The sequence below is a fragment of the Triturus cristatus genome, chromosome 11, assembly GCF_964204655.1.
Source record: "Triturus cristatus chromosome 11, aTriCri1.1, whole genome shotgun sequence".
NCBI classification, from domain to species: domain Eukaryota; kingdom Metazoa; phylum Chordata; class Amphibia; order Caudata; family Salamandridae; genus Triturus; species Triturus cristatus.
Window position 1 is genome coordinate 943,330,610 of NC_140594.1, and position 25,855 is coordinate 943,356,464.

General features: G+C 48.7%; 1 protein-coding gene across 1 annotated transcript in view; it reads right to left on the reverse strand.

The window, feature by feature from the left end:
- LOC146785724 (uncharacterized) overlaps positions 1-25,638 on the reverse strand; it is a 43,258-nt gene extending 17,620 nt beyond the window's left edge. Inside the window, exon 1 of the mRNA XM_085633566.1 lies at positions 25,492-25,638. Within this exon, the coding sequence (XP_085489692.1) occupies positions 25,492-25,515 (24 nt within the window). The 5' untranslated portion in view covers positions 25,516-25,638. The remainder of the gene's footprint in view (positions 1-25,491) is intronic.
- Between the last annotated feature and the right edge of the window lie 217 nt (positions 25,639-25,855).

Here is a 25,855-nt window from a genome sequence, read left to right on the forward strand (position 1 = left end):
TGAAATTATGGCCCAGGCCCCTGCCTTAAAGAGAAGGGGTAAGGGGAGTGGGAGACCGGCCCCGCGGTTCCTACGGTCCTGGAGAGCGCAGACCCTGATGGGGATACCCTGGAACCTACAGGGGAACAAGTGGCTGAACTGGGGGACCTACCAGAGTTGACCCATTGGCAGCAGGAATGGGGGCCCTCTAGGCAGGAATTTTGTGAGCAACAGAAAACCTGCCCTTCTCTTGAGGGGTGCGTCTACAGGCCGCCGCCCAGGCAGCCAGTGATCAGACAGGGTCATATTGGATCTATTGGGAGAATTACCTCCTTTACAGCAAGCCTAAGGTTGCTGAGCCTGCGTCATCCCGTGTGCTGGTGGTACCCCAGCACTTCAGGACCTTCCTACTGGGGTTGGCTCATGATGTGCCATTGGCTGGACATCTGGGGCAGACCAAGACCTTTGAGAACTGGTCACCCACTTCTATTGGCCCCAGATGCGCAGGAGCTCAGATGCTCACTGCAGGACGTGTGAGACTTGCCAGGCAAGTGGGAAGAGTGGGGGGAAGATTAAGGCCCCACTACAGCCCTTTCCCTTTGTGAGTACCCCATTCGAGAGAGTGGGCATTGATATTGTGGGGCGTCTGGATCCCAAGACAGCCATGGGCAACCGGTTAATTCTGGTCTTGGTGGACCATGCCACCAGGTACTCTGAGGCCATCCCGCTCAGGACAGTGACAGCCCACGTGGTGGTACGGGCACTCATGGGGATTTTCTCCCGCCTGGGATACCCCAGAGAGGTGGTGTCCGATAGGAGAACTAATTTCACCTCCAAGTACATGAAGTCTCTGTGGGAGGAGTGTGGGGTGACGTATAAGCACACCACTCCTTACCACCCCCAGGGTAATGGGCTGGTTGAGAGATTCAACCGGACACTTAAGGGCATGATTATGGGCCTAGGCGAGCCCATGAGGCATAAGTGGGATGTCCTCCTGCCATGCCTATTGTTTGCTTACCATGAGGAGTCACAGAAGTCCTTAGGGTTCAGTCCCTTTGAGCTGCTCTATGGTCACCCGGTAAGAGGGCCTCTGAGTCTGGTCAAGGAAGGCTGGGAGCAATCTCCCAGGAAATCTCCCCAGGATGTGTTAGTTACATGCTGACCTTCAGAAACCAGACTTGGCGTTTCAGGAAACTTGCTGAGGCAAACCTAGAAGCCAGCCAGGAAGAAATGAAACTCTGGCACAATCAGAATGCCACTCTGATCGAGTTTCAGCCTGGATAAAAGGTTCGGGTTATGGCCCCAGTGGAGCCCCATGCGTTCCAGGATAGGTGGACCGGCCCCTTTGAGGTGGTGGAGTGCAAGAGTCCTGTTACCTACATGGTGGACTTGCGGACTCCCAGGAACCCCTTGAGGGTTCTGCAGGTTAAACGCCTGAAGCCCCACTTGGAGAGGTCTGAAGTGGGCATGCTTCTGGCCACAGATGCTGAAATGGAAGAGGAGAGCGAGCCCCTTCCTGACCTCCTGTGTGCAGAGGAGCGAGATGGGTCCGTAAGAGGTGTGGTCCTCTCCCCCACACTGACTCCTGAGCAGCAAGGTGATTGTCGACAACTGTTAGGACAATTCAGCGATCTGTTCTTCCTGGTGCCTAGTGTCACTGATTGGTGTGTCCATGACATGGACACCAGGGACAGTCCTCTCATTAAGCATAAGGCTTACCGAGTGACTGACCGGGTAAGGGCCCACATTAAGGATGAGGTTACCAAAATGTTTGCCCTTGGGGTGATTGAGTCCTCTGCAGCCCGTGGTCCAGCCCAGTGGTCCTGGTCCCAAAAGCTGCAGTGCCTGGTGCCACCCTGGAACTTCGGTTCTGCATGGACTATCGGGCCTCAATTCAGTCACGAAGACTGACGCGCACCCCATCCCCAGAGCTGATGAGCTCGTAGATCGGTTGGGGGCTTCCAAATACCTCAGGACATTTGATTTGACGTCTGGGTATTGGCAGATCGTCTTGACTGAGGGCGCAAAGGAGAGTTCAGCCTTCTCCACACCCGATGGGCACTACCAGTGATGCCCTTTAAAATGAAGAATGCCCCTGCCACCTTTCAAAGGTTGGTCAACAGGGTGTTGGTTGGGCTGGAAGACTTCAGTGCTGCCTACCTAGTAGACATTGCGGTGTTTAGCTTGTCTTGGGAGGACCACCTGCGCCACCTCTGGAAGGTATTGATGGCACTGCAGAAGGCAGGCCTCACAATCAAAGCCAGTAAGTGCCAGATTGGGCAGGGTTCTGTAGTATATTTGGGGCACCAGGTGGGGAGCGGCCAGGTGGCACCCCTTCAGCCCAAAATCGAAACTATCCTGGCGTGGGAACCCCCCAAGACTCAGACGCAGGTGAGGGCCTTCTTAGGACTCATGGGGTACTACCGGAGGTTTGTCAAGGGATATGGAAACATTGTTGCACCCTTGACTGAGCTGACTTCTAAGAAGCAGCCAAAGAAGGTTAACTGGACTGACACCTGTCAGAAAGCTCACATGGGCTTTGAAATTGCGTATTATAATGTTAATGAGACTGAATTAATCTAAGGGTGAAATTGTGTGCGAACACTACAAGTCCCATGATGCCATTGTTTCCCATTTGAGGGCGTTACAAAGGAACCAACACAGGACTTTGTTCTCACTGAATCAGCCATTAACATGCCCATGAACAAGGAGCAGGAGCTCCGAAACACGTAGGGCAGACAGAAATATCCAAGCGCGTGTGCCGGTTCCTGATTTAATAAAGAAAGAGTCCTGTTGAAATTGCGGGACCCGCCTGGCTTCGAGTGCATCTCTACTTGTTGGACAACTTTTGGATGAAATATATATATATAAATATTTATAGACACTACCTAAGTAGTTGTACTTGGGACCTAGCTTCTATCAAAAAGGGGATTTTCAGTTGCCTATATCTTTGGCACTGGTTGATAAGACTTCATGACATTTTCCCAAATAATTTGCCTGGTACTTAAGGTGCTGTCTGTAACGTTTTGGAGTGGTTTATCAGGCAGGGACAGAAGAACAAGGAGGGTCGTAATTACACCAAATTTGGCAGAAAGCTAGCTGTAGGTCTGCATGCAGGACCCTGCTTTTTGAGATTTGTGAAAAACCGTTTAGTAGTTTTGGAAATATTAAGGAAAATCCAAATTTATATATATAGGGATGGGGATCCTCCGCAGATCAAACAGTCCTCGTGCTGTCCTCTGATTTAGAAGCCAACACTTCAACCAGGAAGTGTTGGCAGCCATCTTGGGACTCGTCTTGAGCTGAGTCCCACAAAAAATGTAAAAAATCAAGAAAGGAGGGCAGGGTCCTGATCCTGTAGAACTTGTGGTGAGTGTTAAAAGAATGTTTTTATTAACTTTACTGCAAAATTGCAGGTGGATCCTAGGATTTGCAGCAACATTGAAAATAAAGCACATCTTTGTAAGGAAGCACCCCGGCGTGCCTAATCTCAGGGGCATGCAGGCATTTAAAACATAAGGGAGGGAGAGCATGGGGCCCCTCTCCAAGGCGTATAGAGCAAGACCTCTGACCTCCTGGTCAGGGACCTGCTCTCCCCCCGCAGCTCTGCTGGTAAGTGCCACCGCTCCAAGCACTGTGACCTGCTAGCACAGGCAGGTGTTCGTGGCCCTCCTCCAACCGCAGGATCCTGCCTGCGCCTCATCCCTGGTGGTCCAGTGGGAGAGCCCTGCTCTTCTGCTGGCCACTGTTTTCTGTGTCTGTCTTTGTGCACTTTCCTGTTTTTCTGCCTCTCTTGTGCCCGTGTCTGTCTTTGTGCACTTTCCTGTTTTTCTGTCTCTCTTGTGCCTGTTTTCTGCCTCCTATCTGTCTTTCATTTTACCTATTGTTCTTAGCTGTTTTCTATCTCTGTGTACTTCCCACCACTGTTGCCTCGTTGCCCCTTCCCCCCTTGCAGGTTCCCGCTTCCGACATCCCAGCTGCGCTTCCCTCCCCTACTTTATAGTGGTCGTTGCGAGGTCGTGCACAGCGGGCCCGCCACTGGTGCGCCACGGGTGCATCAAAGGCAAGCTCATCTGCTGCAGTCCGCGGCCAGCACCAGGAACCCTGGATCTACGAACCCCACCGCTACAACTCTGTTGCCCTCCTCGCACTCAACCCCGGAAGAAACAACAGCTGCCAGAGATCGACGCTGAACACCACCCACGAGTATGAGATACTCGTCTCACGCCTTTTCTTATTTGAATTGGTGTGTTGGAATCTATACATTATGTATATCTGAATTCGTATCATGGGATTCTGATGACATGGATATATTTATATCTTTCACTTTTTGATGACCTGCATTTATATTTACTTACATCATCCTAATATAGCGTATTGGAATTCCTGCAAACTATTTGTTTGAATTCGCATCATGGAATTTTCTAAATTTCTAACGCATGGTGATGCTTGAATTATATATTGTTGGATGACCTTCACCTGTATTTACCTTACAACGTCTAGATACTGCCCTGAAGAAGTTCTTGCCTTAAAGAACGAAACGCGTTGGCTGATTTCTCGTTCTATGAAAAAACACATATAAGAATAAAAGGAACTCTAAGGACTTATTATCAAGTTTGGACTTTTTACTGGTGCACCTTCCTCTTTTGTTAAAAGTGATTTTTCATCTGGATCTCAGTGGAGTTCTTCTGCGGCGGACTTTGGAAGAATTGTGCACAGGATTTTTATTTATTGTACATATTAGGTTTGAGGTGCTGAACCAGTGGTCAGCCGTGGTTGGTCTCTTTTGTCAAGAACACCACCCACGACCAGTTCCCCTGCTGACAATCCTTCACCATCAACAGCCCCCCCAACACCACTGGACCACGCCAGACACCCGCATGACTGAAGCCCTGACGTGCATCCTCCGCAACGTGCGCTCCCTACACAGACACGCCATGGAGATCTGGGACCTGCTCGAAACCCTCTCACCAGACGTCGCCTTCTTCACGGAAACATGGACCAACGCCACCTCCGCCCCCGACATCGCCACTGCCATCCCCGACAGATACAAGATCCAAAGAAAGGACCACCCCCACCACCCAGGAGGAGGACTCGCCAGCGAACACAAGAGCTCCCCACGACTCTCCACCTCCAGCGCAAGTGACCCCCTCTCCAACACATAGAACCTTCACTTCCAGATCCAGACCAGCCCCAGAACCACGCTGCGCAGAACCCTCATCTACAGACCCAGCGGGCCTCGCACCTCTTCCGCCACCACCATTGCCGACCTCGTCACACCCCACGCCATCGCCTCCATGGACTACATTCTCATTCAAGACCTGAATTTCCACCTCGACAACAGCAGTGACCCCAACTCCACCACCCTCCTTGACAACCTCGGACTGAAGCAGCTCGTCACCACCCCCACCCACAGAGCCGGAAACACCCTAAACCCCATCTTCGCAGGAGGGACAAACATCCACTTCAGCCACACAACACAGCCTCTCTGGACAGACCACCACTGTGTACACTTCACCTTCAACACTACCACCTCACCCAAACTCGCCCGCACCCACCACAAAGAAACTGGAGTAAGATCACAGAAAAACACCTCCACACCATGCTCCTCCATGACACACCCTCTGCCACGACCAACACCAACTCCGCAGCCAAAAAACGACACTGCTGGATCTATAGCTGTGCAGACAAGCTTGCACCTGTCAAACAACACCCCCTCAAGGGTGCCTGTTTCACCACCGACCTCCAAGAAGCCAGGCACTCCTGCAGAGACACCTCGAGAAACTCTGGAGGAACAGGAAAACCAGTGAAGACCAGAATACCTACAGGAACGCCATGACTGAATACCACCAGCGCATAAGAACCACTTGTGGGAAAGTGGCTCTGTATATACTGTTCCAAAATAGGTACAGTGTGTACAGAGTCCACAGTCCCCAGAGGTTTGGCAGAGGCTAAAGTTAGATATAACCTTACTCTCTAAAGTGGTAGCTTGGTCGAGCAGTAAGGCAGTATCAGAGGACAGTGTAAAGCATTTTGTTGTACACACTCAGTCAGCAAATGGTTTTACACACTCAAAACCTGAACTCTAGACCAATGGTTTATATATAAAAAATATATGCTTGTTTTATTTTAGAACCAACAATAGGTATTAAAATATACTTTCTCAGAATGAAATGCTTTAGGTAAATACTGTTGCAATATGCAATTGGCTTTTGTAGATAATTGCAAGTTGTTGCAAGAGGCAACACAATTTTAAACACAATAATGCATTGAGTTCAATGGAAGTTTCAATTTATTTGCAATAGATTACTCTCAGGATTACTTCGTAATTCCAGGACTGGATCCTAGATTCAGACCTGGGACAGTTCTTAGAAACAAGTGATAAAAGTCGACTCAGTTACTACTAGGATTTTTAGATAATATTTTGCTATTTTAAAAGTTGACACTTAGAAGAAATTTAATAGAAAACAGTCAATGATTCCTTATGGAAGAAAATTCAAGTTGCAGGTATAGTATGTTCTTGTTACTTTTGTAATCCAGTACTGGGTGCCTAGACTCAGTACTTGGACCTCTATCTAAAACAGGCAAGTAATTACGTTTTCACAGTTAGCACGATTTTTAAAGAATATTTAGAGTTTGCAAAAATCGACAGAAGAAATTTCACAGAAAAACAGTCAATGGTTTCCTACGGAAGAAAATTGGGTTACTGGTAAGTACGGTTGTGAATATTTTTCAGGGTCAGTGCTGGGCACCAAGATCCAGCACAGGGATCTCTCCTAACAGCAGGTGAGTATTTTCGTATCCCGTTAGTTGGTTGATTTTTGGTGAATATTTTAAGTTTTAGAAACTCCACACTTCGAAGAAATTTCTGAAGAAACAAGTCAATGTTACCCTACGGAGAAAATTGAGTTATCGGCTGTTGGGTAAGTACTCGACTGGCAGAGTTAAGGTTCTGGGCACAGACTCAGGGGTCTCCCAGGGTCAGATAGGTACAGTTGTTACACCCTCAGCGGCGCAGGGGCAGCCGGGTGCAGAGTGAGTTAGGCCCAATGTTATCCTATGGGAGGCAGGGGGGCCTTGGTTGGTGGCTGCTGACTAGCAGGCCACTCGGCTGTGGGAGCTGGGTTCCTGGTCACTTGCTCAGGGTAAATGGGGAGGTAGATAGGTGCAAAGGTTACACTGCCAGGGCCACTCGGGCGGCTGGGTGCAGGGTGCTTTCGAGCCTTTGGGAGCTCAATTGATTTCAATGGGAAAGCTCCGGTTTGGCAAAAGACTGTAAGCTCGGGGACGAAAATTCTTCAGGTGCCACCACCACTTCGAGAGGTAAGTTGGGTAGTTGGAGGATAGGTAGGTACCCAGGAGTTGGGCACAGGGGGCCGCAGGGCGCCGGGTGCAGGGGTGCCTTTTGGTGTTGGTAAATCTTACCCTCTGTTGATCGCGTTTGGGGGGGTACTTGGTTCTGAGGCTGCAGGCGTCGTCAGGAGCCTCGAGGGAAGTCCTTGGGTGCCAGACTCGGGGTGACATTCGGCGGGGGGTCGTCTTCTTGATCTTTGTTCACTCCGGCACAGGCCAGGCTTGGCGGGTGCAGAGTGTGCAGGGTTCGCGGTTCCGGGCTGATGCCAGGGATTAGATGCTGAGTTTGAGCAGAGGCTCTGCTCATGGGAGTCCCAGGTGCTTAGAGCCAGAAGGTAGCCAGGTCCTCCGGGGTTTGTGAGGTTGCTAGCCACAAGAGGTGCCGGGTTGTAGCAGGAGCAGATTCGAGGGTTGATAGGCCGGTAGGGCTGGGGCCAAAGCAGTTGGTGTCTTCCTCTTCTTAGCAGCTGCACGGCAGATCTTCTTTCTTCTTGCTCTTCTTCATATTTTGAAATCTGTAATCTGGGGAAGGAAGGTTCAGGGTACCCCTAAATACTAGATTTAGGGGCGTTACAGGTAGGTTAAGGGCAGGGACCAATGGGTCCCTTTCCTGGGGTGGGTACACCCCCTATTCTGCCACTCTCCTGTGGGAGGGGGGCAGTAGCCTAGTCCTGATTGGGTAGGGCCTCCCATCTTCAAGATGGCGAGCGCCCTGAGATGTGCTTCACCTCGCCTCCCCCAACTGAGGGGTGGGGTTGGCAGGCTAGCACATCCCCTGTCCTTATTTGGGGTTTCCAGCCAGGCTTTCCGCCAGAGTGGGGGTTGCAAGTGGCCTGGGGAAACTCACAGAGGCGGCATGCCTTTGAAGCTTCCCCCGTCCATCCTGTGGGAGGAGATCTAGCACCTCACCCAGGATGTGCATTGTTGCATGCCCAGGAGAGCAGGGGCTCTCCTACCCAGGGGTCCAGCAACATGTCTGCTGTGTGGCAGCCTAGGCAGCCTCCCAGACCAGACATGGATTGTAGGTTAGGCTTCAGGGGGCATCTCTAAGATGCCCTCTGTGGTGCTTGGTACATTAAAACCCACACTGGCATCACAGCGGGTTTAATGTGCTGAGAAGTTTGATACCAAACTTTTCAGTCTTCAGTGTTGCCATTATGGTGCTGTGGAGTTCGTGTTTGACAAGCTCTCAGCACCATGTACTCTTAAATGGCAGCACTGCACTTACAGTGCACAGGAATGGACCTGGGTACTGTAGGGGCACAGGGCTCATGCTCCTGTGCCCACACCACTGGCATAGGGCACCCAGCTATAGGGGTGGCTGATGTATGCCAGGGCAGTGTAGGTGGTGGGCATGGCACACAGGGATGTGTGCCATGTCGACTCTTTGTTTTGTCTTGTACCCAGACACTCAGCCTGCAAGGGCAGTGTGTGTGTGTTAGGGTACAGGGCCTCTAAGGGTAGCACAATGGGTGCTGCAGCCCTTTGAGGCCTTCCCTGGTCACAAGTCCCTGGGTACCTAGGGTACCTTTTACCAGGGGCTGACATGTGGCCAGGGTTTGCCAATATGGGTTTGAGGTTTTTAGGGAAGGAACATAGGCCCTGGGCACCTGATTGGCAGGAGTCCAGGGCACACTCAGTCAAAGTACATTCAGCAATTCAGCAAAAGGTGGGGGCATACCATGTAAGAAAGATGGCACTTTCTCACACAACCCCCCCAAACGAAAGGTGATGAGACTAACCTTGCCCTATGGAGTCTTCATTGTCTAAGTGGAAGAACCTGGAAAGTCCATCTGCATTGGCATGGGCAGTCCCTGGTCTGTTTTCCACTTCAAAGTCCATTCCCTGTAGGGAGATGGACCACCTTAGTAGTTTTGGATTTTCCCCTTTCATCTGCATTAGCCATCTGAGAGGTCTGTGGTCAGTTTGAACCAGGAAGTGAGTACCAAACAAGTATGGCCTCAACTTCTTCAGGGACCAAACCACAGCAAAGGCCTCCCTCTCAATGGCACTCCAACGCTGCTCTCTGGGGAGTAGCCTCCTGCTTATAAAAGCAACAGGTTGGACTTGGCCTTCATCATTGATCTGGGATAGGACCACTCCTATCCCTAGCTCAGAGGCATCAGTCTGCACTATGAACTGCTTGGCATAATCTGGAGCTTTTAGAATTGGTGCTGAGCACATTGCTTCTTTCAGGGTGTCAAAAGCCTTTTGGCAACTAACTGTCCAGTTAACCTTCTTGGGCATCTTCTTGGGGGTGAGTTCTGTGAGGGGGATCAATATAGACCCATATCCCTTCACAAACGTCCTGTAGTACCCAGTCAAGCCAAGGAATGCCCTGACTTGGGTCTGGGCTGTTGGAGCTACCCCGTCCAGGATGGCCTGGATCTTGGGTTGTAAGGTTTGTACCTGGCCTCCACCTACAAGGTGGCCCAAGTACACCACAGTGCCCTGCCCTATCTGGCATTTGGATGCCTTGATAGTAAGACCTGCATTTTGCAGAGCCTCTAAAGCCTTCCCAAGGTAGATCAGTAGATCCTGCCAGGTGGAGCTAAAACAGCAATATCATCAAGATAAGCTGCACTAAAGGACTCCAGCCCAGCCAGGACATGGTTCATCAACCTCCGGAAGGTGGCAGGGGCATTCTTTAAACCAAAGAGCAACACAGTAACCTGATAATGCCCATCAGGTGTGGAGAATGCTGTCTTTTCTTTTGCACCTTGGGTCATGCCAATCCGCCAGTACCCTGCAGTTAAGTCAAAGGTACTGAGGAATTGGGCTGCCCCTAATTTATCTATCAGCTCATCTGCTCTTGGAATAGGGTGAGCATCTGTCTTGGTGACAGAGTTGAGCCCTCTATAGTCCACACAGAATCTCATCTCTCTCTTTCCACCTTGTTGATGAGGTTTGGGGAGCAGAACCACTGGGCTAGCCCAGGGGCTCTCAGAGGGTTCAATGACCCCTAACTCCAGCATCTTGCTGACCTCAGCTTTGATGCTTTCCTTGACTTGGTCTGACTGGCGATAGATTTTGTTCTTGACAGGTGCACTGTCACCAGTGTCCACATCATGGGTACACCAGTTTCTTAGACCAGGGGTCAGGGAAAAGACGCTAGCATACTGTTGCAAGACTTGCTTTCAGTCAGTCTGCTGTTGGGCAGAGAGGGTGTCTGAAAAGACTACACCATCTACTGACCCATCTTGTGGGCTGTAGGAGAGGAGGCCAGGGAGAGGTTCACTCTCTGCTTCCTGTTCCTCATCAGTCACAATCAGCATGGTGATGTCAGCCCTGTCATTGTAGAGCTTAAGGCGGTTCACACGGATAACCCTTTTGGGTGTCCTGCTAGTGCCCAGGTCAACTAAATAGGTGACCTCACTCTTTCTCTCTAGGATAGGGTAAGGGCCACTCCATTTATCTTGGAGGGCCCTTGGCGCCACTGGCTCCAAAACCCACACCTGTTGCCCAGGTTGAAATTCAACCAGTGCAGCTTTTTGGTCATACCAGTGATTCTGAAGCTCCAGGCTGGCCTCAAGGTTATTGGATGCTTTTTCCATGTACTCAGCCATTCTGAGCCTTAGGCAAAGCACATAGTCCACTATGTCTTGTTTGGGCTCTTGAAGAGGCCTCTCCCAGCCCTCTTTTACAAGACAGAGTGGTCCCCTCACAGGATGACCAAACAGAAGTTCAAAGGGTGAGAAACCTACTCTCTTCTGTGGTACTTCTCTCTAAGCGAAAAGCAGGCATGGTAACAGGACTAGGCCTGGGCAAAAATTTCGTTCCGTTCGCGGAAATTGCGATAATTTGACATTTTTGCGTTCCGCGGAGAGCGCGAAAATGTCAAAAATTCCGGTTTCCGCAGCTTGGCGATAATTTGTTTCTTGCTCGCGCTGTAAAATGATACATTCTCGCGCGCGCGCGATCGCCTTACCTGAATCCCTGCGTTCGCCGACAAGTTTTCTTGATCCGGTCGCGTTCTCCATGAGAAGTTGTATTGTTTTTAGCCATTTGCGCTGTCTCGCGACAGTTCGCGCCCGCAGTGACGTCATGCGTCGCGCGATCACGTCTTTCTTTTCGCGATCATGCACCGCGAGAACAACTCAAAACAAGATGGCCGCGCCCGCAAGCAACCACATGGGTAAGTTGGCGACCCGCAACCATGCAGAAAATCTCGCGAACATGCCGGAAAAAAACTTCCGCATCTTCGCGATATTTCTGCTTGTTTGCGATAATTTTAAACATTCTCGCGATAATTTGCGAAGGTTAATTCCGCAAATTCCGCCCACCCCTAAACAGGACATCCCATCTCCTTTTGAGTTTTTCAGGGAGACCCATGATTATGCCTTTCAATGTCTTGTTGAATCTCTCAACAAGGCCATTGGTTTGTGGATGGTAGGATGTAGTAAACTTGTACTGCACTGCACACTCCTTCCACATGTGTGTCAGTAAGCAGACATGAAGTTGGAACCTCTGTCTGAAACCACCTCCTTAGGAAACCCTACCCTGGTGAAGACACCCAGGAGGGCCTTGGCTACTGCAGGAGCTGTAGTAGTCCTAAGTGGAATTGCTTCAGGGTACCTAGTAGCATGATCCACTACCACTAGAATACATTTGTTTCCTGAGGCTGTGGGAGGTTCAAGTGGACCCACAATGTCCACTCCTACCCATTCAAAGGTCACCCCCACCACTGGTAGTGGGATTAGGGGGGCCTTTGGGTGGCCACCTGTCTTGCCACTGGCTTGATAGGTAACACAGGAGCTGACAAACTCCTTCACCTTTTGGTGCATCTGGGGCCAGTAAAAGTGACTAACTAGCCTTCCCCACGTTTTGGATTGCCCCAGATGTCCAGCCAGGGGGATGTCATGAGCCAAAGTTAGGAGGAACTCCCTGTACTTCTGTGGCACTACCACCCTCCTGGTAGTTCCAGGAGTGGGGTTTCTTGCCTCAGCATACATTAATCCCTCTTCCTGATAAGCTCTGTGGGTACCACTGACATCTCCCTTTGCTTCTGAAACAGCTTGCCGCCTCAGGCTTTCAAGAGTGGGACAGTCTCGCTGAACCTGGCACAGCTCTTCCCTAGAGGGTCCCCCTGGCCCCAAGAGTTCAACCTGGTAAGGGTCAAGTTCCATGGGCTCAGTTCCCTCAGGGGTATCCAAATCCTGTCCCTGTGGAGAGGGATCCTGAATGTCCTGCTGTACAGAAACTGGCTCCCCAGTCTTCTTACCTTTACTCTTGGTTGGTTGGGCCATTATTTCAGGCTCCAGGCCTACTTTTTCACCCTTCCTCTTGCTCTGTGTTCTGGTTTACACACACACCAATTCAGGGATGCCCAGCATAGCTGCATGAGGTTTCCAGATCATTTCCAAGCAGACATGCAGCTGGCAACTTTGGAGAGACCACTGCCTGTTTCAGGCCAGTAACCCCCCCCCCCAGCCTAAGGTCACCATGGCCATGGGATGACTAGTGGTGACACTGTCAGCATTGATGACTGGGTAGGAATTCCCAATCAAATATTGCTCAGGGGAAACCAGTGTGTCTTTCACCATAGTGACACTGGCACCTGTATCCCTCAGAGCTTCTACCCTAGTCCCATTCACCCAGGGGTACTGCAAATATTTCTTTAAGTTGGGTGGCCACACAGCTACAGTGGCAAACTCCACTTCCCCCAGTGAGACTAGACCCGCCTCAGTGTGTCCCCGGATTTGCTCAGGGTACACTTCTGATCCCATCTGTATACTTGCTGCCCCTGGAGTAGCTATACTGGGTGCCTTAGGGGCTTGGTTGTGGGGGCAAGATTTATCTACAGTTAGGTGTCCTGACCTCTTACAGTTATTACACCAGGCCTTTAAGGGATCAAAGTTTTTCCCCCTATAGGGTTGAGGCACATAGGGAGTAGGTTGGGTCCCACCCCCCTGAACAGGTTTTTGGGGCCCTTTGGAAGACTCAGACTTTTTATCTTGGAGATTCTCACCACCTTTCCCCTGGGGAGGTTTTGTGACCACTCTCTTCTGGTCACCCCCATTGGTTGTCCTTGTCACCCTAGTCTTGACCCAGTGGTCTGCCTTCCTTCCCAATTCTTGGGGAGAAATTAGACCTAGGTCTACCAAATGCTGATGCAACTTTTCATTTGTGCAGTTACTTAATATATGTTCCTTCATGAATAAATTGTACAATCCAGTAAAATCCTGCACACCATGTCCAGCTAACCAACCATCCAGTGTCTTTACTGAGAAGTCTACAAAGTCAATCCAGTACTGGGTCTGGGCTTTGTGAGCCCCCCTGAATCTAATTCTATACTCCTCAGTAGTGAATCCAAATCCCTCAATCAGAGTCTTCCTCATGTGGTCATAGGATCCTGCCTCTGGCCCAGAGATGGTCAGAAGCCTGTCTCTGCAGTTACCAGAGAACAGTTCCCACAGGAGAGCCCCCCAGAGAGGTTTCTTTACTCTTCTTATTTCACAAGCCCTCTCAAAGGCTGTGAACCATTTGGTGATGTCATCACCTTCCTCAAATTTAGGGACAATCCCTTTGGGGATCTTAGGATCAGAAGTTTCCTCCCTATCCTTATTTTTATTATTGCTGCCACCATTGATGGGTGCTAAACCCATCTCTCTCCTTTCTTTTTCTAGAGCCAGGAGTCTGGACTCTAGCTCCAATCTTTTGGCCAGCCTTGCTAAAAGGCTGTCCTCTTCACTGGTGGGTTCCCCAGTGATCTCTCTGGTACCAGGGTCACCTTCGTGATCCCTAGGTTCCCAGATGCTAATTCTTGGATTGAAGGGTATGGGTGCCTTCTCCTCCCTAGAGAATAGTGTGGGGGGTCATTATCCATCCCTTCGTCTTCCCTTTCCTCATCTGACTGGCCATCACCATGTTCAGATGGGTGGTCCTTAGCATACTCAGCCAAGAACTCCTGAGCCCTAGTTTGGTTGGATGCAGGCCCATTGGTATATTTTTATGTTTGCATAGGGACCTCAAGTCCTTGAAAGACAAGTGTAAGTAAGGTGTGAGGTCGAGCTCCTCCCCCAGGTCCATGTTATTATTTTCACTAATAGCTGGGTTTGTTTGAGTCATTCTAACCTGACAGTTCTAATCCTCTACCCTGACTATAGTGACTAGTGACTTTTATTTTTCTAAAATTCTAATGGGACTTAAACAAGGCCCTGACAAGACTTTTAGTATCTTGGAAAAGACCAATCAGAATTCTAAAGGCAAGAGTTCTGTTGTGTGATCAGATGGTAACTAAGTAGTCCAACAAATGCAAGTTTGTATTCCACCTCTGTTCCACCAATGTGAGAAAGTGGCTCTGTATATACTGTTCCAAAATAGGTACAGTGTATACAGAGTCCACAGTCCCCAGAGGTTTGGCAGAGGCTAAAGTTAGATATAAACTTACTCTCTAAAGTGGTAGCTTGGTCGAGCAGTAAGGCAGTATCAGAGGACAGTGTAAAGCATTTTGTTGTACACACTCAGTCAGCAAATGGTTTCACACACTCAATAACTGAACTCTAGGCCAATGGTTTATATATAAAAAATATATGCTTGTTTTATTTTAGAACCAACAATAGGTATTAAAATATACTTTCTCAGAATGAGATGCTTTAGGTAAATACTGTTGCAATATGCTATTGGCTTTTGTAGATATTTACAAGTTGTTGCAATAGGCAACACAATTTTAAACACAATAATGCATTGAGTTCAATGGAAGTTTCAAGTTATTTGCAATAGATTACTCTCAGGTTTACTTTCGTAATTCCAGGACTGGATCCTAGATTCAGTCCTGGGACAGTTCTTAGAAACAAGTGAGAAAACTCGACTTAGTTACTACCAGGATTTTTAGATAATATTTTGCTATTTTAAAAGTTGACACTTAAAAGAAATTTCATAGAAAACAGTCAATGATTCCCTATGGAAGAAAATTCAAGTTGCAGGTATAGTATGTTATCGTTACTTTTGTACTCCAGTACTGGGTGCCTAGAGTCAGTACTGGGACCTCTATCTAAAACAGGTAAGTAATTACGTTTTCACAGTTAGCACGATTTTTAAAGAACATTTAGACTTTGCAAAAATCGACACAGAAGAAATTTCACAGAAAAACAGTCAATGGTTTCCTATGGAAGAAAATTGGGTTACTGGTAAGTACGGTTGTGAATATTTTTCAGGGTCAGTGCTGGGCACCAAGATCCAGCACTGGGATCTCTCCTAAAAGCTGGTGAGTATTTTCGTTTTCGTTACTCGGCTGATTTTTGGTGAATAATTTAAGTCTTAGATACTCCACACCGAAGAAATTTCAGAAGAAACCAGTCAATGTTACCCTATGGAGAAAATTGAGTTATTGGCTGTTGGGTAAGTACTCGACTGGCAGAGTTAAGGTTCTGGGCTCAGACTCAGGGGTCTCCCAGGGTCAGGTAGGTACAGTTGTTACACCCTCAGCGGCGCAGGGGCAGCCGGGTGCAGAGTGAGTTAGGCCCAATGTTATCCTATGGGAGGCAGGGGGGCCTTGGTTGGTGGCTGCTGACTAGCAGGCCACGCGGCTGTGGGAGCTGGGCTCCTGGTAACTTGCTCAGGGCAAATGGGGAAGTAGATAGGTGCAAAGGTTACACTGCCAGGGCCACTCGGGCGGCAAAAGCCTTCGGGTGCCCCCGAAGGCTTTTGAGCCTTCGGGGGCTCAATTGATTTCAATGGGAAAGCTCCGGTTTGGAAAAAGACTGCAAGCTCAGGGACGAAGATTCTTCAGGTGCCACCACCACTTCGAGAGGTAAGTTGGGTAGTTGGAGGATAGGTAGGTACCCAGGAGTTGGGCACAGGGGGCCGCAGGGCGCCGGGTGCAGGGGTGCCTTTTGGTGTTGGGAAATCTTACCCTCTGTTGATCGCGGTTGGGGGAGTACCTGGTTCTGAGGCAGCAGGCGTCGTCAGGAGCGTCGGGGGAAGTCCTTGGGTGCCGGACTCGGGGTCACAGTCGCCGGGGGGTCGTCCTCGTGGTCTTTGTTCACTCCGGCACAGGCCAGGCTTGGCGGGTGCAGAGTGTGCAGGGTTCGCGGTTCTGGGCTGATACCAGGGATTAGATGCTGAGTTTGAGCAGAGCCTCTGCTCATGGGAGTTCCAGGTGCTTAGAGCCAGAAGGTAGCCAGGTCCTCCGGGGTTTGTGAGGTTGCTAGCCACAAGAGGTGCCGGGTTGTAGCAAGAGCAGGTTCGAGGGTCGACAGGCTGGTAGGGCTGGGGCCAAAGCAGTTGGTGTCTTCCTCTTCTTAGCAGCTGCACGGCAGATCTTATTTCTTCTTGCTCTTCTTTCTATTTTGGAATCTGGGGAACGAAGGTTCAGGGTGCCCTTAAATACTAGATTTAGGGGCGTTATAGGTAGGTAAAGGGCAGGGACCAATGGGTCCCTGTCCTGGGGTGGGTACACCCCCTATTCTGCCACTCTCCTGTGGGAGGGGGGCAGTAGCCTAGTCCTTATTGGGTAGGGCCTCCCATCTTCAAGATGGCAAGCGTCCGGAGATGTGCTTCACCTCGCCTCCCTCACCTGAGGAGTGGAGTTGGCAGGCTGGCACATCCCCTGTCCTTATTTGGGGTTTCCGTCCAGGCTTCCCGCCAGAGTGGGGGTTGCAAGTGGCCTGGGGAAGCTCACAGGGGTGGCATGCCTTTGAAGCTTCCCCCTGTCCATCCTGGGGGAGGAGATCTCGCACCTCGCCCAGGATGTGCATTGTTGCATGCCCAGGAGAGCAGGGGCTCTCCTACCCAGGGGTCCAGCAACATGTCTGCTGTGTGGCAGCCTAGGCAGCCTCCCAGACCAGACGTGGATTGTAGGTTAGGTTTCAGGGGGCATCTCTAAGATGCCCTCTGTGGTGCTTGGTACATTAAAACCCACACTGGTATCAGTGCGGGTTTAATGTGCTGAGAAGTTTGATACCAAACTTCTCTGTCTTCAGTGTTGCCATTATGGTGCTGTGAAGTTCGTGTTTGACAAGCTCTCAGCACCATGTACTCTTAAATGGCAGCACTGCACTTACAGTGCCCAGGAATGGACCTGGGTACTGTAGGGGCACAGGGCTCATGCTCCTGTGCCCACACCACTGGCATAGGGCACCCAGCTAGATGGGTGGCTGATGTATGCCAGGGCAGTGTAGGTGGTGGGCATGGCACACAGGGATGTGTGCCATGTCGACTCTTTGTTTTATCTTGTACCCAGACACTCAGCCTGCAAGGGCAGTGTGTGTGTGTTAGGGTACAGGGCCTCTAAGGGTGGAACAATGGGTGCTGCAGCCCTTAGAGGCCTTCCCTGGTCACAAGGCCCTGAGTACCTAGGGTACCATTTACCTGGGGCTGACATGTGGCCAGGGTTTGCCAATATGGGTTTGAGGTTTTTAGGGAAGGAACATAGTCCCTGGGCACCTGATTGGCAGGAGTCCAGGGCACACTCAGTCAAAGTACATTCAGCAATTCAGCAAAAAGTGGGGGCATACCATATAAGAAAGATGGCACTTTCTCACACCACTAAGCGGACATTTATCAAGAACAAAATCCACACCAATGCCAGTAACACAGAAGTCTTCAACGTCATACAGCAGTTCACCAAACCCCCAGCAAAGCCACGGACATCACACCATCCTAGGACCTCTGCAACAAGCTCAGCTCCTACTTCCAGCTGAAAATCAAGGCCCTTTATGACAACTTCAGCGAACAGACTCCGGACACCACCCCCCTCTCCACCACCAACAACCAGCCCATCATCACCACCTGGAAACCTGCTACCACCGAAGACACTGACACGATCATGAAGAACAGCCACTCAGGAGCTCCCAAAGACCCCTGCCTGCTGCACATCTACCACAGAGCATCCGCCGCCGCCATAGCAACCGAATTAGGCTAGACCATCAACGCCTCCCTCTAATCCGGCAACTTCCCGATGACTGGAAGCGGGCAGAGATCAAGCCCCTCCTTAAGAAACCCTCAGCCGGCCCGACGGACCTGAAAAACTACCGGCCCATCTCTCTCCTTCCCTTCGCAGCCAAAGTCACTGAGAGATTCATCAACGCCCAGCTGACCACCTTCATCGAAAAGAATACCATCCTCAACTCCTCCCAGTCTGGATTTCGTAGCAACCACAGCACCAAGACCATCCTCCTCACCGCCACCGATGACATCCGCATGCTACTCGACCAGGGCCACACTGTAGCCCTCATCCTACTAGACTTCTCCACAGCCTTAAACACTGTCTCATACCGCACTCTCGCAGCCAGACTCCACGACGCCGGTATATGAGGAACCACCCTCGACTGGATCCGCTCCTTTCTCTCTAGCAGAACCCAAAGGATCAGACTCCCACCCTTCCTCTCGGAACCCACAGAGATGAACTGTGGAGTACCACAAGGATCCTCGCTCAACCCCATGCTCTTCAACATCTACATGGCCCCCCTCGCCTGACAGCATGGGCTTAGCATAGTATCCTACGCCGACGACACCCAGCTCATCCTCTCCCTCATGAAGAATCCCGAAGACACCAGACCCTGCTTCTAGGAAGGGATGAAGGACGTCGCAGCCTGGATGAACAACAGCTGCCTGAAGCTCAACTCGGAGAAGACAGAGGTCCTTGTCCTTGGACCTTCCCCCACCACCTGGGACAACACCTGGTGGCCTCCCGCCCTCGGAGGCCCACCCACCCCATCAGACCACACCTGAAACCTGGGCATCATCCTAGACTCCTCCCTCACCATAACCCGCCAGATCAACGCCGTCGCCTCCACCTGCTTCAACTCCCTCTGCATCCTCCGCAAGACCTTCAGGTGGATCCCCCTGAATGCAGAAAGACCATCACCCAAGCACTCATAACCAGCAGACTGGACTACGGCAACGTCCTCTACGCCGCAATCAACAGAACCCTGCTAAACAAGCTCCAAACCATGCAGAACACCGCAGCCAGACTCATCCTCGGAACCCCACAATAGAGCACATGACCCAGCCCCTACGAGACCCCACTAGCTCCCCGTCAAGAAGAGAGTAACCTTCAAGCTACTCACCCATGCCTACAAATCCCTCCACAACATCAGACCCAAATACCTCAAGGAGAGAGTCTCCTTCCACGCACCCAAAAGGAACCTCTACTCCGCAGAATCAGAGCAGGCAGAAGAGCCTTCTCCTACGTCGCAGCAAAGACCTGGAATGAGCTTCTAGTCAACATCAGCCACTCCCCTAGAGCCTCAAGACCTGGCTCTTCAACTGATCCGGAGCTGCACCCCCCCAAGCGCCTTGAGACCCTCATGGGTAAATAGCGCGCTTTATAAAACCCTGATTGATTGATTGAAGGCTTTATAAAAGCCCTGGGAACTGCCACCTACCTAGGACTATTTATTAAAAGAATGCGGGGGAGGCCCTCATAGCCTCCCCTGACACTCCGGGGACTGCCACCTCCCCGGGGTTAATACCAATGAAATCTGGGCCACATGGACCCCTCATGTCCGGGAAGCAACACTTCCACAGGACTGTTTCATCTTGAAATGGGGGCCTCAAGGACCACCACCTCCCCAGGGTCAAAATCTATTTTTATAAATAGGAGTGGGAGCCATGTGGCCCCCCTAAGGGGCCGTTCTTGGCTCTGGGGACCGCCACCTCCCCCGGGTAGGCAATAATACAAGCAAGGAGGCGGGCCACTTTGCCCTCCATGGCTGGCTCCTGCCATGTCCTGGTGTGCCCACCCCAGGACAGGGCTGTGTGTGTATATGTATATATTCACTGAAAAAACCATAGGTTTTACACATGTTATAGTTAGCTGGACATTTTACTGATAAAAAACCATTGAAATTCCCCCGTTATAGTTAGTGCAGGCAACTATAACTCACGCGACCGCAATCCTCTGCTGATGCTAATACTGTATTTAGACACTTATTTGCCCATGTCTTCTTCCATTAAATTTTAGCTATACATATATTACAAATATATTTTTTTTTCATAAAGACACATAAGTCATCAGCAGAGGATTGCGGTCGCGTGAGTTATAGTTGCCTGCACTAACTATAACGGGGGAATTTCAATGGTTTTTTATCAGTAAAATGTCCAGCTAACTATAACATGTGTAAAACCTATGGTTTTTTCAGTGAATTTGCAAGGTTTTTTAAATGCTAATTCCTAACTATAACGTGTGTGAAACCTATGGTTTTTTCAGTGAATTTGTACGGTTTTTTAAATGCTAAGTTACTTTACGCCGTTCGTGGCGTGCGCGCCCAATTAACGCAGTTCGTTCCGTGCGCGCACGGTGCGCTTCGCGCACCGTGCGCGCACAGTGAGCACGCGGTGCGCTTCGCGCACCGCGCGCCCACTTTACGCAGCTAGTGCCGTGCACGCACGGTGGGCACGCAGTGCGCTACGCACACCGCGTGCCCACGTTACGCTGGATGGGCCATGTACGCACGATGCGCTTCGCGCACCGTCCGCACACGGAGGACATATTATGCGCTTCGTTGTGAAAGGTAATCTATTAATTGGTCCTGAAGTTAAATAAGCCATGGACAAAAGGTGCCCTGCGGGCACATTTTGCACACGGGTGTGGGAAAGTGTGGATAGTTTTTTTTTATATTAAATTTTTACCGTACGCATACGGTAAGCGTAATCGGCGTTTTTCCGAAAAAAATTAAAATTGCATTTTTTGCTTTGGGGGTTCTATTAGGACACCTTAATCAGGGGTAGGTGGTTAGGAGCTGTCTAACATGCCCCTTTACATGTTTTCAACCTTTGTTTTTCCTCCCCCCCTCAGAGTGCGAGAGAGAAAATGGCGGCCGCCGCTTCCTGGTTTCGACCGATTCGAATGTTTACTAAGCTGTAACAGCCAATCAGAATCGCGCTCGCGCACGGCACCGTACGCGTACGGTAAGCTTACCGTAAGCGCACGGTAAGCGCACCGTAAGCTGCCACAGATATATATATTGATTTAAATGCTATTTTCTCAGGAACTACTGAACAGATTTACAACAGACCTACAAAAGGCACTTCCTTGACCTGTAGACTACCTCTCTGCCAAATTTCAAGTAACTCTGTTCAGCCGTTCGGGCTGTAGCTGTGTCTAAAGGTCCTATGGAAAAATGCATGGGAAAAACGCGTTTTGGGACCCCCCTTTTTTCTCAGCCCCTGCTTGACGAATCCCCCCGAGACTTTAGGGTAGGAGCGGAGCGTAGCGCCCCATTAGTTTTGAAAATTTCGCGAGGATTCGTCGACCGGCGCCAAAGTTATTCCAAATAGAATGTTGCGGTTTTCCTATGGAAACAGGGTCCTAACTATAACTACCTACTGGCGACCGCCAGTAGGTAATATATATATATATATATATATATATATATATTCCACAGGAAAGCAATTTGCATGCAAAGAAATCACACAAGCCCACTCGGTCAGTTGTAGCAGTTTATTTTCGGTACAGCAGGTAAGGACGAAGTGTTTCGACAACATCCGTGGTCTTAGTCACATGACCACCGCCTGCATTTGCATTTGTTTTAAAGGTACGTGCACATCAAATTATCATAGGCATAGAAGAAATGTTATAACATAATTTTTGTGATAAACAAAAATAGTGAAAAACTGTTTTGAAATAATAATATTGGAAATCTGTTTCACATTTGCAGTTTTAAGGAGTATTAAGGGTAATTAACTGCAGTGAAAGGAAATCGTAACCTCTGAGAGACTTTCTTATGAGGGATACAGGACTGGTGCCATAGTTGTAAGTCGGCTTGGTTGAAAAAGTGAAGGGACTAGTGCCCTTGTTACTAGTTCTTGTCGTGACTAGAGGAATTCCTCGTGGCTATTCTCATCCTTGCTTATTTTTGGCTCTAGGGGTAAAGTACCCCAAGCAGTGACTAGGAGCTGGCTCAGACGTCCGTCTACTCCGGTGCTTTTAGTAATTAGTTCTCAACATGTGGATCAAGGTTGTTCATAGCGTGATATATATATATATATATATACATACATAAATATCTATCTCGGAATAAATATCAGTGAAGACGCTCATGCATGGCCAGTTCCGCGCTGAGAGTTTTATTCAACAAGAAACGTTGATGTGTTTTGGCTGTCAATTGGCCTTGGTTACATCACCGTGTTGAACAGACTCATAACCATATATCATTCCAAGGATCAGAAAAGTCCTGGGAGAAAGTGAGAAGAGAAGTGAACAGGCCATATTGGAGTAAAACATTTCTGTGTATGATATGAAAAAAACAGTTCGAATCACAAAATCAACATTAAAAGCAAATGCATCATATAAAACTTAGTGCATTATACATACAGGAAGTCGGTGGGTGAATATTTGGAAAGCCTGAGGGTCAACTCATGAAGCGATCTGAAAGATCCATTGTATCCTGTAGCAATGTATAAGGTGAAAGAGTGTGTCTCATAGTATCAATGATTATTATTTTTGTTTTAAAGAGGGCTTCATTTACAAAGAGTTGGCATAGGGTAGCACCGCAAGTCATTTTGATGCGCTGCCCTGTGCCAATTCTAAAGGGCAGGAGTGCACCTTATTTACAAGATATGGTGCATTCCTGTTCTTTCCGCGAGCGTCGGCGCACAATTTGCAGGATTGCACCAATGCAGGCATGGTGCGAGGGCGTCTGTGTTGTGGCATGATTGCTTTTGTGCATGAAGAGGCACCAAATTGCACAAAAACAATCATGCAAGGTGTTTTCCTCTTTCTATGTGTGCTGCATAATGTAGCACACTTGGAAAGAGGAAAACAGAGGAGAAATTAAACGATTTCTCCTCGTTATGTCTGCTCTGGGGCGGCATACGTTTATGGCACTGCTCAAGTTTATGTGATGTAAATCTGGGGCAGAGTCCAAATCCATGGATGGTGGATGGGGAAAACCACTGCAAAGCCCATGGAACACCTCCTTGACACAGTGTAAAGCAGGGCAGAGCTTTGCTCTACCTTGCCTTACTCCATATCTATGAGGCTGTGCAAAGCCATGCAAGGTGGCTTTGCATCACCTCATAGATATGACTGAGAGGTCTGCACCACTGGAGCGTCAAAAAGGTGATGCTCTGGCGCTGCAGGCCTCTTGTTTATAAGTCCCAGGATTTCTCCAAATTGTATGTATGAAACCATTATGTCAATATGGCAGCCGTTCACAATGCTTTCTTACTCTTTTTATGAGTTGGGTTTCATTTTGGTTACCATAATAATTGTTATTCAATTATTAGTTAATTAGCTTTCCACCCTATACCCCTACAAACCTAGCAGCCTCCAACTAAAACATAAGTAAAATGAAGAAGGATTCCATGAATTACACCGTTACAAAGGAATAAAAAAAAAAATTAACAATGAATAGTTCTTTAATTATTACTTAATTAACTTCCCACCCTATACCCCTACAAACCGAACAGGTTGCAAATAATATACAATGAAAATAATTCAGTATTACATAATTTGCATGATAAATATCAATCATATAATGAAATAAAATATATTAAATAATTCTGAATTAAGAAATTAGGTTACAAGTGATACCGTGATGGTCCCCGTCAAAAGGAGAAATTGCTGCGGGAATAGTTTTTTTCAGGTCCAATTCCCCTGGCAACTTTTCATTTTGCTCTTGAGTATCACCCAAAGACTCATGGTCTGCTTTATATTCTAGTGGACGGCCTGTTGTTCTGCCTGGGTGATGGAGTAAATTACTCCATTGTGTGGTGGAGGGACCACCTGCCAGATTTATAAATGACTACCAAGCTGTCGGTCATTTCTAAAGCATTGACAGGAACCATTGTCACAGCGGTTCTGGTCAATGCTCTTAACGGTTTGGTGCAAGGGCCCCATCAACTAGATGGAGGCTTGCACCAAACTGGATTCCTTTTTTATATTAAAAATGAAAATCCAGGAACAGGATTTTCGTTAAGAAAAAAGAGAAAAATATCCCACTTCTTGCCCTGGGAGTCATCTCCTATGGGCAATATTTCTTTCTTAGTGTCCCTCACCACCAGGGTTAGCCTGGTGGTGACGGGACAGTAAAAAAAATATTTATATGTCCGCCCATCCTAGTTGGGCAGATGTACATATAGCCAATTCTAGGTCAGCCCAACAGAGCAAGGACCGCCGTTGAGGTTTGGCTACGGCAAGATGGAGTAGTCACAGCCGTAGCCAAACAAGTTCCACCCACATATAAATCACGAGGGCAACCACTTTTTTGGTGGGGAGGGAAGTTCATCGCTGTTGCAGTAACATAGAAATCAGGCCCTTAAACTCTACAGGTGAAACATAACCGAACAGTGATGTTCCCACAGATCTCGTAATTCCAATGGGACTGCAAAAAAATATTTAGAGTAGTCACTAGCGATCACAGGTTTAAAAGAACTATGGGAAATCTCTCTACCGCATGCACAATTCAAGCGTGTAGTCAACAAGAGCATAAAGAGACTTTCCTTTATAGAGGATAAATCTACCTTTGCCCATAGGCGCCACGCATGGATGATTTTGAGAACCTACAAATCACCTGGGTTACAGGCTTACTTCGGACTGGGGTAGTGCAGGAAATCAAAAGAAGTCTTTTTAAAACACAGGCTAGGAATTTTACCAGCCATACCCCACCTACAACCATGGCTGAGAAGGAACTGCGGGACTATATGTTGGCTGTGCGGCGCAGGGAAAGAAGATATTGAACATTTGTTATGCTCCTGCAAGAAGCTAAAAGAGGAAAGAGTAGCTCTCTTGAAAACCACCTTTAATTAACATAGTATACGTACACGGAGACAAGCAGTCATCGCATGCTGTGACCCAAGACTCCCACAACTGAATGGATTGTTGGTAAAATTTATGAAACTAGTCATGCTCAAACAATCCAAAACAGACGATGGTGGCTCAGAAAAATAAGGAATTATGGACATTTCTTAAACTCTTATCTTATAATTATTGCATTTTCTTAACAATTAAGATCTCTCTTTCTCTTCTTTTAAAAAAAAATTCAATTGATGAAATGTGTATCTAATATGAACTTTTGTAATGGTTTTAATTAATCAGAAACAATAAACTTTTACTTACTACTTACTTACAATGGGACCAGTAACCGCTATTGCCAGCCATATTAGCATTAAATAAATCCATGTAGTGAGGCATATGACGGGTTAGTCTTGTTTGTAGAATGCATGACGTAGACTTAATTATTTATTATGATTTAATATAGTCAATGTTGTCACCTTGGCCATTCCAGCTGGGCGCATGTGGATTTATGAAGTAGTAATGAAGAGATGTCTTCTCGGGCCTTGTTCCTGAGCAGCTTTTCCAATATTCAAGTAAAACACAATTCTGCCATTTGAACTGTCTCCCCATTGGCAGCTGTGAGATTTGCCTTTCAGATCAAGTGATGCATAATTGATCCTCTGCACGAACATTCTGGGAAGTCTGGAGTACCGTCAGCTGCAGTGCATGCAGATTTTTCTGACCTATAGCTGACGAGCTCGTTCATGTAATGGAGCAGCCAGTGATCTTTGCATTGCCTCAGAGCTCGACTGCGGTTTCTACGGCGGCCCGGCTAGGACAGAATACTAACCAGTGAAAGCG